Below are 15224 nucleotides of genomic sequence, written 5' to 3' on the forward strand. Positions count from 1 at the left end.
TGATAACTCCGGTTTAAAACGAGACGGAGAAGAGAATCAATTTGGTGGGTCCGAAAGCTAGTCCGCGGACTACCATTTCAGATGACTCGCAATGTCCAAAATGGGAGATTTTTTTATATGTGGATATGAATTTTTCGCCCCTCTTTAGGATTATGCGCCCCACTCTTTCACGTGATTTTACGTCCAAAAACGTTAAAGTCTGCCCACACCAGTGGGGCGAAAAAATCATGTCCCGGGGTAAACCTGTATGGTCCAGTATTTTTCAAAATGTACTGTACAGATTACACGGTAGGGTGGGTGATCCAAACCGTTCATTTGTTGGGCCACAACGTAAATTGGTTGTTCCCCAAAAAAACATTTGCTTAGGATGATTCTAATCCTTTGATTTTTGGGGCACAACCTATCTACGTTGTGGCCCGACAAATCGGGTTGGATCATCCTATGGCGTGGTCAGTATAGTACTTTTTGAAAATAATGTACTATAAGGGCTTACAAAGTATAAAAACTCCAAAATTTACCTAGTGATTTTACTAAATGGACATTCCAATTAAAGCCATTGGTGAATGATAACTTTTTAAAAAATAAATAAAAATTGGATGGCTAAGATCATTCCATCAAGAAATCGACGTTATATGAGGGCATTTATGAGCAATCTGGACCACTGATCTTCTACCAGAGGCGGCCCATAGAGTCTTGGTCCCATGAGTAAGATAAAAGATTTCAAAATCAACTGTTTAGATATTCTTGGGGAAGCCCTGAAACAGAGATGGTTGATGGATCAAGGGCCTAGGATTGTTTGATCAAAGGTGTTAAATAGTTAGATCAACGGATCTGATCATGTCATATGGCACAAGTGCCCATGAAGTCAATATTAGCCGCCTCCTTTTTTTACTATGTTTTCTATAAATGAGACACTTGGGCATAGTCAAATGGGGAAGTGATATATTCGCCCCCTTTTCTTCCCTCTGCCATCCCCCTCAAGTTTATTACTGTGACGACTCTTTTGCACTGTAAGGGCGTGGATCCAGGAAGAAAAAGAGACTCACCTCGTTAGTCAAATTTGCAGTGGGCCCCATAGATGACAATCTGCAACTAGGGGTGGCAAAATTGACCGAACCGAACCAGAACCGAGCCTAAACCGAACCGAAAATTCAGTTTCGGTTTGGTTAAACCAAACCGATTCAAATTTCGGTTTGGGGATCAAACCGAACCGAAACCGAATATTTCCAATTATTATGAGTAAGGGGTGGCAAAATTGGCGGAACCAAACCGAAACCGAACCAAAAATTCAGTTTTGGTTCGGTTTTGGTTTGGTAAAACCAAACCGATTCAAATTTCGGTTCGGTTCGGTTTGGGGGTCGAACCGAACCGAAACCGAACCATTGCCACCCTACTGCAACCTTGTATAAGTGCCACGTGTAGTATGGAGAGTGAGGGATTACATGAATTGGTAGTCAACTAGTCATTGCATTAGCACCGCAAGAAATTACACTTATGCAACGTGGTGCAATGATTCACGACGTTTATGTTACCGAAAATGCCCCTAAGCTTTATAACAAATACCTCCTGTTTTTTTGGCCAGTGCCCGTGCCCGCACTGTCTTCGAAGATAAATCCCCCCCACATGCGGTATTTAAAATCCTTCTCCCAAAAAACCGCTCTGTTTGGTTGAATCACTTTCCTATGAGAGAACCTGCCAACCTGGTAATTAATGAGGTGTTGGAAAATCATTTCCGAGGAAAAAAATTTAAGCAGAAAGGGTTATGCACATAAGACAAAATGTTGGTATCCTTTTCCATAAGCATACAATGAGACGGGTTTGTTACGGTTGGACACTCATTTGTGGCTTACAATTTATTGACGGTTCCAGTGATCTTCACCGTCCATTTTATATGATCCATCGTAGATTACCTCCAAGTGCATAATGACACCAATTATATATCTTGCCAATGAACATTTTAACAAACTGTATAAATTTTTGGGTTTCAAGTCAGTCTACACTGTACAGATTGGACGGTCGATATCAATGGATCACATGCAACATTCTAGATCAATCCCATCTCAAATAGCTTGGCCAAATTTTTTTCTTCACTGTCTTCTCATGTTAGTCTACCCATTTCCTCGTATCATGGTACACAAAAGATAAGTGATATATTCACCCCCTTTTATTCTGGGGCCACCTCCCTCTAGTTTATTTATGACTGCTCCTAATTTTCATATGAAATTTATGTGGATTTTTTTTCAAAACTTGAATAATAAATATACATGAATAAAACATGTGAAATTCCTAAAACTTGTAATTCTAATTGGTCGTGAAGTCTTCTCTTTTACTTGTAATCCCTTTTTTTTTTTTTTTTTTTTTTTTAATGGTAGCCGGTTTTATTAAAAAAGCAAGACCGAGATGGTCAAATAAAGAGAGGAGGAAAAAAGAGCAAAAGCAAAGAAAATATACCATAAATAAGAATACAAGAAGGCAACGAAGAGGGCGAGAGCTTCCATAGCAACTCCCTCTCGTGCAAACCGGTCTGCTACCTAATTAGCAGATCTGCAGATGTGAAGAAAGACAATGGCGGATGATCTCAAGCGGTCCCGGATTTCATCAAAATATCTATGAAACCCCAAGGATACTTGGTAGAACCCTTCAACCAACGTATGACATTAAGGGAGTCCCCTTCCACCACTTAATTCTCAAACATTTCTCGGGCCACTAATTTAATGCATTGATGAACTGCCGGGACTTCCGCCTCCGATGCGTCAGAGACACCACATTCCGCAAAACCTCACCTATCCCGGATGGGCCGGGTTTACCAAGGCTAGATCTGTCAAAGTTATTTCTACTTGTAATCCTTATCTATATTCTTCCTCCCTAACCTACTACAATCATATTCTTTCTATGTACTTCTGTTCGCTTTGAAGGAGGCTTATTACATGCTTAATGTTGACTTTCAATGATGCTTCCTACACGTTTTCTCTAGAGGTTTTCGCTTCTTGCATTTTCTATTTTCTAAACCACTCACTTCCCACATCACATCTCGTACTTGTGTCCCACTCTTGCAGCCATATATACACATACTGTTCTTGTATATGTATGTTTAAAATAGGGACAGAGTTATCTAGTAGTAACAGAAAGTAACTTTCCTATTGTGTGCTTGTTAGCCGTGCATGTGGTTAAGCCTACTCATCTGCGACCCATCTATGAAAGAAGCTCACTGTGAATGACATATGATTCAAAATTCTCACCAGTTGATGGAACTGGTTCTAATCAATGATTTGCAATTAGACAGTTGAAATTTATGTGGCCAATGGTTCACATTCAATGCCACTGATTGGAGGTTCAGTATCATTATAGTGCCTGATTTCCACTGTTCAGTCATGTGTGTGCTTGCTGCAGATGCCTGTCCTTTTTCCTTTCATAATATAGCAAATTATAAGGTTTAATATTCTTGTAAATTATTTATCCGTCTTTGTTTTGTTCATCTATGCAGTCCCTTGTTCTGATAGGGTATGTTAATGAGATCTCATGAAAATTGATTCCTTATTTTTCATGAGATCCAATTATCCGGCTATCTAATTGTTTTTACACACCTTTAAAGCTTGTAGGATCCGCATGGAACCCCACCATTTGCCCTGTTTTAATGTGGCCTTTTATGAATAGAAGAAAATTTCAAAGTCTTCCCCATCAGGAGCTCGCTTTGTTCAAGAAAATACTACCACTTCACAGTAAGGTCTTGATTTAAATTAGGGTTCTCTATGACTTTGATAAACAAGTTGGCTTGAATCTCTAAAATAAGATGTCTCGTAAGTTTATAGTCTAATTTGCATGTTTTACTTTTCAATTCTTTGCTCAAAAAAATCAAAATGACAAATATAAGATTTGTCCCGTAAGTCTTCTTTTATTCTAGAATATATTACAAGATTAAATCACCAAAAGTCTATTTAAACTTATACCATGGTTAAATACTTCATATACCCATATTACAAAACACAATTATAGAGTAACTCCGAAATAGAAAGAAACCTATGCTTTCGATGATTCAAATACGTACAAACAAAATGAAAGACATGGAGAGAGGATCATCTCTTTTACTGCTGGATCATCCTATGTAAATGATTTTTGGGGCACGACCTATTTACCTTGTGGCCCGTCAAATCCACGGTTTGGATCATCCTATGATGTAAGACATACAGTACCTTTTGAAATATACTGGACCATATGGGTAAAAAATAGTTGCCCAGTCCCATCGATTATTTACAAGAATTGATGGGATGGGGCAGCTATTTTACCCCTCTTATTGTTGATGGGTGGGGCCACTATCTCTACCCAAACCTATTATGAATTAATGGCCTGCAAATCACGGCAATCATGCAATCCTAACATTCAATAGTGTGTATTTTTAATCGTTGAATATGAACCGTTGGATAGATTTTGTTTTTTGGCCAATCTATGTTCTTCAATGACAAAAAAAGAAATATACACAGTAATGTTATTATTACACGATTGATTTGATTTTTTATTCGGCCATAGGATATCCAAAGCAAGGCCCATTAGATGGATGGTTGAGATCAGTAGTCATATGTAGGACCCTCTGTGAGATTTTGAATGCGAGAAGAGAGAGCATGGAAGAAATAATTCTGCTTCCCTTTTTTGTCTTTTTTTTGTTTGCTCCATAATGCCGCGTGGTGGTTTTTTTTACTTGGCCATGTTGCCAATATGATGAAGTTCCTTGCTTTTTTTACTCGGCCATGTCGCCAATATGACGAAGTTCCTCTAGAGCCAAGTTCTGTTCAATTAATTTCAAATTCAAAGAAGCGCGGAGATTCCAATCATTATTTTCTTGGGAGTGAGAGAAATCAGATTTGCAAAAATTCAAATTCCTTCCTCTTTCTACATATAGATAACTAGTGGGACACCCGTGCGATCGAACAAAAAGGAATACTTTAAAACTCCTTTTTCAAAGAATGAAAGAAAGAAGAAGATTGACTTATATGAAAGATACAGTCATAAGAGGGATTTGCTAGGACCATCGCAGAGGCATTTAGTTATTTCGCAGATGGTTTGTCGCATGTCAGACCAACATCAGAGGTTCACTTTTCAACATATTTTGTCATATTTTGTCATCATTCATGAGGTGGCTGGTCTGACATTCGACACACCATCTGCGAAATGCCTTCTGCGATGGTCCCTAGCAAATCCCATCACAAGAAGATTAGAAACCAGTATGATAAAATATAACTGTTGTTTTACAAAAGATTACTGAAGAAATGTCAACTAATATGGACTGTGTACAATGCTCAAATGCTTTTATAAATTGATTTGCCCTAGCCTAATGTGCGAACATTATCCCTTTGGCCAGTTATAATCTTGATTTTTAAGAAACCACGAAATTGCCATTAGGGTTATGATACGTTATAATTCATGCAGGGACATCTCTGGCTGAAGCTGAGGCCTCTCATCAAGTAAAAAGGAAAAGAGAAAAAGAAAAAGAAATGATATCCCCGCCTCCCCCCTAAACGGATAAAATCGCCCTCTTTGACGGTTACAGGAGACAAATACCCCTTTAAAATCAGACGAAAGGCTTTGAGAGTATGAAGCCCAAAACCCAAGAAGAAGCAGAAGAATCAGACGAAAGGCTTTGAGAGTATGAAGCCCAAAACCCAAGACGAAGCAGAAATGTTCTGGAAGAAAATCCAAAAACCTAAGAAGAAGAAAGTGCAAAACAATTAGAGAGATAGAAGCAGAAAATGGAAGGAAACCAAGAAACCTAAGATGAAGAAGAAGATCAAGGAAAATAAGGAAGTAAAAAAAAAAATCAAACATATACCACAGCTTATTTTGCTCATAACTTCCTTTCTCTAGGCCATTACCGGTCTAGGAAGAAATCTTCCAGAAATTGTGGGGCTATAGCAGAGCCCAAGAAATCTTCTAGAATTCAGGGTTTAAGAGAGAGAGAGAGAGAGAGAGAGAGAGAGAGAGAGAGAGAGAGAGCAAAAAAAGGTTAAGAATCTAGTGAAAAAATAGGGAGGAGCAAAAATCGGTCTAAAATCTAGTGAAAATCTAGGGAGCAAAAATCGGTCAAAAATCTAGTGAAAATCTAGGGAACGCAAAATCTGGGGGAAATTTAATGAAAATCTAACGAATATCTTTGGTTTGCTTCATATACAGGGTTTCTGAATTTTCCCATTTTCCCAAGTTTTTTTCTTCTTTTTCATTATAGAGTGAGGCATATTCTTTTGGAATGTTTTTGTTTTTTCCTTTTTTGTTTAACTAGATTGATTAAACTTTTGTGTTTTACATAGAAACTAAAATTGGATTCTGTCTATCTGATCAGATCTTGTGTTGAAGCAGACCCCTGTCCATTTAATCATGGCTTTGGTGAGTTTTTTGTTAATTTAATTAGGGCTTTTAGGGTTTATTGAGATTCAGTATTTTCTATTTATACAATTTATGCATGAAATGAAACAAGAAGAAAAGAAGGCTATTGTTTTTTTTTTTTTTTTAAATTTAATTATGTTGGAATATGTGAGACGTTGGATTTGGTTGAGGTTCACCGTTAGATCGTCTTGGTGTAGATTAGGCAAGTAGGTTAAGAGAGGTAACCTAGATATTAAGCAATCAGGTTGAATTAGAAATTAGGCTGGACTAGAATCTTCTATTATCATCTCTTTCTATAGTTATCTGGATTTCATTCTATATTTGTCATGTAAGTGCTTTATATAAGCACCATCAATTCTCTTTGTAATTGATAAAAAAGGTTCAGTGAAATATCTTAAAATTTACAAATTATGATGTGGTGATTTTTCCACGAATGACCTAGGTTTTTTTTCCTTTTTAATGACATAATCTGGGTGATTGAATGCCCCACTTGCATGTAAGCAAGAACTGCAAATCTAAGTTAGTCTGTGTGGCTCACTTCAGTCTTTGTAAATTGTTCCCTTTTCTGTAGTCTTTGGCCATGGTACAAAAATATAAGTGACCTTATAATGGCCATCAATGGTAATCAGTCTACAATTAAAGGAAGTTTGAGCACTCATCAGATAGTTACCATTGTTCAATCCTTGTAATTTTTATGTGCGAAAAATTGAGATGGGGTCATTGTGATGGACCGGGCATGACTGCTTCACATTATTAAAATTGATGGGATTGACCAATTCTCGAAAATTTGCTCCCTGTTAGGGCCCAACATGTGGATGAACAAGATCCTCCTACTCTACAGTTGTTAAGATCGTACGATTCATGTTTTGAATTCGAAGCTTTAACGATTCAAATAAGAAGGAAGAATCGTATCCATAAAAAATGATTTTTAGGAATTTTTTACGATTTTACTATTTTTTTTTTTTTTGCTTATTTTTCTGTAATGGGTCTTTTACGATTAGAAATAAATCATATATAAACCCCTCGCTCCAACTTATAACCTAAAGCAAGTAAAGAAAACCCTAACTCTGCCCTTCTACTTCTTTTTATCCTCTTCTCTCCTCTTCTCTCTTCTTAATTTCCTCCCCATCCTTCCTACTTGTTACCAATACCAGCTGCATGCTTTTCTCCCGTTTGTAGGGTTTTTTTTTCATGTTTAATTCAACAACGATTTAGGTCCTGTTTGTTATGTATTTTAAGAACTGAATGGACTCACAATCGATTCTCAAAATCTAAAACAAACAGGGACATTTGATGGTTGCCTCAACATAACTTTGCCAAGTTATTTTTGTCTATTACAAGGGTTTTTTCACCCTATTTCAATGATTTTTTTGTTTATTTTGGATTTTGAGAATTAATTGTGATTTCAATGATTTTGGCCTATTTCTTTTGAATTTTGAGAACTAACGATTGATTGATTTTATGATGATAATTATAGAATTGAATATGTGCTTTATTTATTTTTGTAATAAATTATGGGAAATGATATTACCACTACTGTATTTTGATGATCGTACTCCTCACATTATTAAAAAGTACGGTATGGCCCACACCATAGGATGATCCAAACCAATATTAGATGGGCTATAGCATAAATAGGTTGTGCCCCAAAAATCGTTTCCATAGGTTGATCCTAACCGTCCGATCTACAGAGGGTTAGGATCAACCCTCTAATATCAGAGGGTCGGAATCAACCCTCTATAGATCGGAGGGTTAGGACCGACCTATGGAAATGATTTTTGGGGCACAACCTATTTAGGCTATGGCCCATCTAATGGACGGTTTGGATCATCCTATGGTGCGGGCCATACCTTACTTTTTAATAATGTGAGGAGTGCGCTCATCAAAATACGGTAGTGGTGATATCATTTCCCTAAACTATATGATGATTTACTGTATGATGAATATAGTTAATTTGTAATCTGCTTAGCAATTTATTGTATGATGAATATAGTTTGTACTTTGGTTTACTAATCTTAGAATTTTATATCTAATTTAATGATTTTGAATGAAAAGGAGATAATTACTCATTCTATTCAAAAGAGTAATGCTAGGGAAACCGGTTTTACAGCCGAGCGAGAGAATGAACAAATCGGTTATTTCCACGACATCACAAGTGACATACAATCGTTCCCTTGGTCAAGTTTCTTTGGGTTATAAGAATTCGTCAGGCTTGGTGAAGTTAGGGGAGTACTCGGAGTCGAACCTAGCCAGCTTGGGTTTTTGTCTGCATTCTCGTTTTGGAACACTGGATGTAACAACATAAAAGGAAAGGGTATTCCATGCCTGAAGTTTGGCTCCTTTCTCATATTCATAGGGAAGGAAACTCCTCTAATGACTTACTGGCTAATTTTGGGGTATCTTGCATGGCAATGATTGTTTGGCACCGGATGTCTAGATTTTCTTTCTTCTCTTTTTATTTTGCGTCTACCTTAGCTTTGGCTAGCCTAGCTATCTTAGTTCGTTAAGATTTCACTTGGTCAAAAAATTTAAAAAAAAAAAATCAGGTACTTTTGGGATATAGTGTGGACTTCGGAGTATGAGGGACACTTGATTATTTGATTTTGTTAGTCAAGTGATTTCTACCTAGATCTCTAACAATTTCCGTGAGCAATGTATTGTAAGCTTTTAGTCTGAAGTTTTATGGTGGTTCTGTTGTGTGTACTTTGTAGGTGTTACATGTAGGAAACGGAAACAAAAATGCTTTTAAGGCACTCATTGCAGCGGAGTACACAGGGGTCAAAGTTGAATTGGTTCAGAATTTCGAGATGGGTGTCTCAAATAAAACTCCTGAGTTTCTTCAAATGAACCCTATTGGAAAGGTACACTAGTTTTGTCCAAGGGAAAGCTTGTGGGTTGCCATTTACTTCATTCTTTGATTGTGTTTGCTTGAAAATGCTCTGCAGGTTCCTGTATTACAAACACCTGATGGTCCCATATTTGAGAGCAATGCCATTGCATGTTATGGTGAGACTATATTTTTGTTTCCTCAAATTTGGAATCCTTTTTTTTTAAAATCAGTTTCCTCAAATTTGGAATCCTAATGTTAGCCTTGTTATTACTTATGGGTCCTGTTCTACAGTTGCTCGTTTGAAGGGTGCCAATACTCTTTTTGGGTCTTCCCTCATCGAACATGTAAGATTTTTAGTTCACATGCACATCTAATCTTAGTAAGCATTGTCATTGTTTTTCTGTGGATTAAATTCTTTACAATTTTTACATCTTGTTGTTCACAGGCTCGCGTTGAGCAATGGATTGATTTTGCGTCAATGGAGATTGATGCAAACATTTTGCGGTGGTTCCTACCCAGAATTGGGTATTCAGTGCACCTTCCTCAGGTTTGTTAAGTGGTCATAACCCATGTGTTTCTTTTTTCTTTTTCTTTTTCCTGATGCCATAGGGTATCCCGACCCCAATTTTTAGGATAACCCATGAGCTTCTCCATATAAGAGTATGACACATTTAGTGATTCATTTCCTTCTAATATCTCTTCATGATCTTATACACGTGAAGGCCGAAGAAGCTTCCGTTTCTGCTTTGAAGAGGGCACTAGCTGCTTTGAATACTCATCTAGCTATGAACACTTACCTTGTGGGGGAATCTGTAACACTTGCTGACATTGTCATGACTTGTAACTTGTACGTGGGATTCAAACAGGTCATGACTAAAACCTTTACCTCAGAGTTCCCTCATGTTGAGAGATACTTCTGGGCCCTGATTAATCAACCAAATTTCTTCAAGTTTTTTGGTGAGTTAAAGCAGGCTGAATCTATTCCACCTGTTCGATCTTCGAGAAGACCTGCTCCGCCAAAAGAGTCTACAAAGATCAATGATGAGCCAAACGAAGAGGCAAAGAGAGAAGTCAAGCCTAAAGTGGAGGATGCAAAGGAAGAAGAGGTGCCCAAACCCAAGCCAAAAAATCCTGAGGAAACCAAGTGTTTCAAGTGAGACTGCCTTCAATGCCCTATTCTAGCTGGGTATGTTAATGAGATCCAATAAAAACTGTAGGTGAAACTCTATTTAAATTTGAGGTGATAGATAGATTACACCATGGCCTTTTCTTTCAAAGTGATCTGTGGCCTAGAGGATAGGTATGCCTTTTAATCTCTTGAACAGATCAACAGCTTTGCCAGTTTGGTGTGCAGACAATTATTTATCCAATTTTCCTCATTAAGTTTGCTTATGTTTTGGTACTTGAATGGCTCCTTAACCTGATGGTTGTTTACTTGATCATGCATATTATTTTCCTATGTCATTAAGTTGATGATGTATGTATATATGCTTGCATCATTTTAAGTTGCAAGTGTATTGAACAAAAGAGTTTTGGTATCAATGCATTGTTGTGTGCTTTGAGTATTGAAGATCAGGGATTTAGTAGCCTTAAATGTGTTTCACACACCTTTGAAGCTTCTAAAATCACGTCCCTGTGGTTTTAGCATGGACCACCCACGATTTGCCCTGTTTTAATGGGGCTCTTCTATGAATAGAAGAAAATTTTCAAAGCCTTCCCCATATACCATTTTTTTCATCCAAGTTCAGCTACTCTCAGAATATGGATCATATGTCCTTATTCTTAAAGAGTCTTTTTGACAGTGTGATCATTTTTCTGGATTGATAGGTGCTGGCTGCTGGTTTACAATCCGGATTACTTTTGGGCAAGAATTTTATATGCCGAGTAGATTTGCTGAGTGTTTCCCTTCATTGTTCAAGAAAGCTTTAAATCCTAGGGTCTTGGTTTTATATTGATAATAATGATGCTCATAAGGTCATTATTCCTATCCTTAGAGGTGGTCTATTTCTTCGTGCCACTGATGAATTTTTGAGACTATGATCAAGGCTCCAAACGGGTTAAATTTCTCCTCTAGATATTCAGGACGAAGTAAAGAGCCCTTGATAGTTCTAACCATTTCTTGGTTTAGATCATACTAGTCCTCCTCGAGGGCTAACAATATATCTATCAAGATTGGCCAAAAAAAACATCTATTAAGGGGTCGAAAACTCTTTTATAGTCCCAACTAAGAATTAATTAGAGTGAATTCAAAGATAATTTGATAAATTAGGACTTTAAGCAAAACATTCTAGCATACGATAAAGGGTAATGATATATGCGCCCCCATTTCTTCCCCTGGAACCCCCCTTGTACAGTAGAAAGAGTTGTCATAAATACACTAGAGGCGCCTTTTTCTTCCCCTGGCCACCACCCCCTATAAAGGAAAGGAGTTGTTATAAATACACTATAGGGGCGGGGAAGAAAAGGGGGTGAATGCATCATTTCCCTATGATACCTTATCATGCATCTTTGGAAAATTTGAATGGTTTGTAGTTGCGATGGGACTTGAGCATCCACTTGCTCAGATATAAGTAAATTGCTGATTTTCGATATAAGTAGGCCCCACCTTTAATCGATCCGGACCATCCACTTGCTCTTGACCTAGAACAACATTGGCCAGATGATGCTAATCACTTATTCATATATATTTTGGGGAATGATTTCCCCCCCCTTTGACGGATAAAATCCCCCCTTAACGTTATCCGTTAACTTTCAATGGTAAGGAAAAACGTTAAAGTGGGTGAATTTATCCTCACTTATTTTTTTTTTAATTGGATGTCGATATACTTTGTTTGGATGCATGCATTTTATAATCCAAGATTGTAAAATCCTAGATTTTTACAAGCTAAAACCTAGGGGTGTCAACGGATCCACTTCGGGTCGGATCCACCTGTGTCAAAGTCACGATCCATTAAAATTCCGTATTGGTCGGGTCGGATTCGGATTGTTCTTCGGATCCTACTTTCCACGTCATGATCACGATCCATTTTAATTCGGACTGTCCATCGAAGTGTCCTATTATGTCGCACTAAGCTAAGTAAACAATTAATTTTTTTAAAAAAAAAAAGTTAGAATGACAGTCCACTATTAGTGTGTCTCTATGCATTTTCTTCAACTAAATTAAAAATTTATCTATGTTTAATCTATGTGTAAAAAAATGCTTGTAAACAACAAAACTAATCAAAATTAGATACACGAATATAATGTATAATTATTATCAAAGAATATGATGCATAACAATAACATTAGTAATTTAAAAATGATGACCTAATAATATATTCATGACGGCATATATGTTCAATAGACTAGCATAATAAAAGTAAAAACTGATAAAGTGAATCAAGAAAGAAAAAAGACTCACCATGACAATCGTCATCAGCATGACACGGAACCATCCAAAAATAGTATTGCTCTTCTAAACCATTTCTAAATAGTATTTAATTAAGTGATAAGAGAGGTTTTGACCAAAATACCCTTCATAGAACGGTTACCATGAACAAAATTTGGAGGGTATTTTTGCAAAACATTTTGGATCGTGACTCTCCAATGGGCATCTGTGTCGTGCCCATACCCAATCCGAAATTTTTCGGATCCCAGATTTGATGACCCGAAATATGCCCATGGATCCTATTCCTATGTTTAGATCCTGTTCATTAACATTAGGATTAGGACGAGCCATTGGACCATCTGGATCCATTGACACCCCTACTAAAACCTAGATTTTATAAGTTCAAGGAAAAATTGCCAATGCGGGACACCAAAATACAATAATTGTGAACGGGGGACACAAATTTGAAAAATTGTTAAAGAGGGTTGATAACCCCCTTTTGAGAGTTTGATAACCCCATTTAGAGGGTTGATAACCCCCTTCTAGAGAGTTGATAACCCCCATTTCGTCCCTCTCTAACAAATTTTCAAAAGTGTGTCCCCCATTGGCAATTTTTCCAAAGTTAAAACTTGTATTTTATAAGGTAAAACCTAGAGTTTACAATCCTGAAAGTATACAATCCAGGTTTTATCATATAAAATCAGCCTTTTCTTCCCTGATCCAACCTAGTCTAGTGTATTTGTGACTACTCTTTTCACACTAGAAGTGGTGGCACATGGAAGAAAAAAAGGGCGAATATATCATCTTCCAAGGGAGAAATAAAAACTATGAGGCTCACACTTAGGGGTGGCAATGGTTTGGTTTCGGTTCGGTTCGACCCCCAAACCGAACCGAACCGAAATTTGAATCGGTTTGGTTTTACCAAACCAAAACCGAACCAAAACTGAATTTTCGGTTCAGTTTCGGTTCGGTTCCGCCAATTTTGCCACCCCTTACTCATAATAATTGGAAATATTCGGTTTCGGTTCGGTTTGATCCCCAAACCGAACCAAACCGAAACCGAATTTTCGGTTCGGTTTAGGCTCGGTTCCGGTTCGGTTCGGCCAATTTTGTCACCCCTACTCACACTAAGCTAGGCAATTTGGCAAAAAGCCATTTGGTGGCTCACTTTTGCGGCAGAGAACAGCCATTTCAGATGAATTAAATGAATAAGACAAAATCTGCTAAAAAGTGAGCCTGTGGCTGTTTCTTCCTTACCAAAGTGAGTAATGGACTAATGGGTCTCGGAGAAATTGTGCAGCAAATCCCCAATATTTATTTTGGTAATAAGACAATCCTAGCCATTCAACTTCCTTGATTTTAGGCCCCAAATGGTGGACATGCAGGCTCACAAGATCAACGGTCGTGATCTCATAACAAATCTGACACGGGTAGAGTGTAAATGAAACAGATAGAGAACCTCAACTTTTTTTCCCATGCCTCAACTGATGCTAGCAAACCACATCGTACTATAACATTAGGGACTTTACCCAACCTTATATATAGGGAACTCATACATTATTCCCCTTTTCTTCACTGAGACACCCCCTTTAGTGGTTAGCAAAACTCCATTTTAAATGGCGTTTTTAAAAAAAATACGTTTTATTGGTTTGTCGTTTAATACCCCTTTTTAAACTTTACAGTATAAAAAACTCCATTTTTCAAGGAAAACGTTTGAAACGCGTTTAAATGTATTAAACAAGTTTTCTGTTTTTTTATGACGTGTGTGGGCCCACGCCCTTGAATCATGTTAGTGCACCTGTGCACCTTTCCCACCTTTAGACCCCCCCCCCCCCTCTCTCTCTCTCTCTCTCCAACAGGAACAATCTATAGAGGTTGCATAAGATGTAGTTTTTATTTAGATTGGAGGGCTAGGACCAGCATATAGAAATGATAATTTGGGACGCAACTTATTTACGTTTATGACCCATCAAATGGACGGTTTGGATTGTCCTATGGTGTGGTATGGGCCCACCATTCCACCAGCGGTTTCAGTTGGGCCCACCAACTGCTCCTGTTGTGTGTGCCCTTGCAAAAGCCCATCTACAAGGGTGTCCCCATTGTGCAGTCTCAACAAATTGAATTTATTGCTCTTTAAGTTTATATTTTTTTGGGCATTTTTCTTTACTGTTATGTGCCCTTATAAATGCACTTTATAAAGATGGACCGATGGTGGAGCCCTTGAAGATGGTTTTTGAAAGGGCGCTCTTCATTTTATCATTCCTCGTATATGAATGCCTTTTGTTACATGAGAATGGGGTGGCCCCGGAAGAAAAGGCACGAGAATGGGGTGTCCCAGGAAGAAAAGGCGCCGGCAAATATATAATTTCACTATTTATATAGAGAGTCATAAATGAGTTTTTGTCCATTGTTTTTCAAACAGTACTGTACGGCTTACACCATAAGATGATCCAAACCGTCCATTTGATGGCCCCAACAGAATGTAAATATGTTGTGCCTTAAGTATCTTTTCGATAGGATGATCCCAACCCTCCGATCTATATAGGTTTCCAAAATTTGCAGTTCCTCTATAGATCGGAGGGCTGGATCATCCTATGTAAATGAATTTTAGGGCACGACCTATTTACCTTGTGGCCCGTCAAATGGACGGTTTGT

General features: G+C 37.7%; 1 protein-coding gene across 1 annotated transcript; it reads left to right on the forward strand.

Moving 5' to 3' along the window:
- The first annotated feature begins 6363 nt into the window (after nt 1-6363).
- LOC143890663 (elongation factor 1-gamma 3-like) lies at nt 6364-10361 on the forward strand. The gene is made up of 6 exons (XM_077395347.1): nt 6364-6372; nt 9084-9233; nt 9318-9378; nt 9494-9546; nt 9648-9749; nt 9925-10361. The coding sequence occupies exons 1-6, from the start codon at nt 6364-6366 to the stop codon at nt 10357-10359; spliced, it is 810 nt and encodes a 269-aa protein (XP_077251462.1). The 3' UTR covers nt 10360-10361.
- Nucleotides 10362-15224: the final 4863 nt, after the last annotated feature.

The sequence above is a fragment of the Tasmannia lanceolata genome, unplaced genomic scaffold (assembly GCF_043159265.1).
Source record: "Tasmannia lanceolata isolate RefF3 unplaced genomic scaffold, GAP_Taslan_0.1 ptg000013l, whole genome shotgun sequence".
In the NCBI taxonomy this organism is placed as follows: Eukaryota; Viridiplantae; Streptophyta; class Magnoliopsida; order Canellales; family Winteraceae; genus Tasmannia; species Tasmannia lanceolata.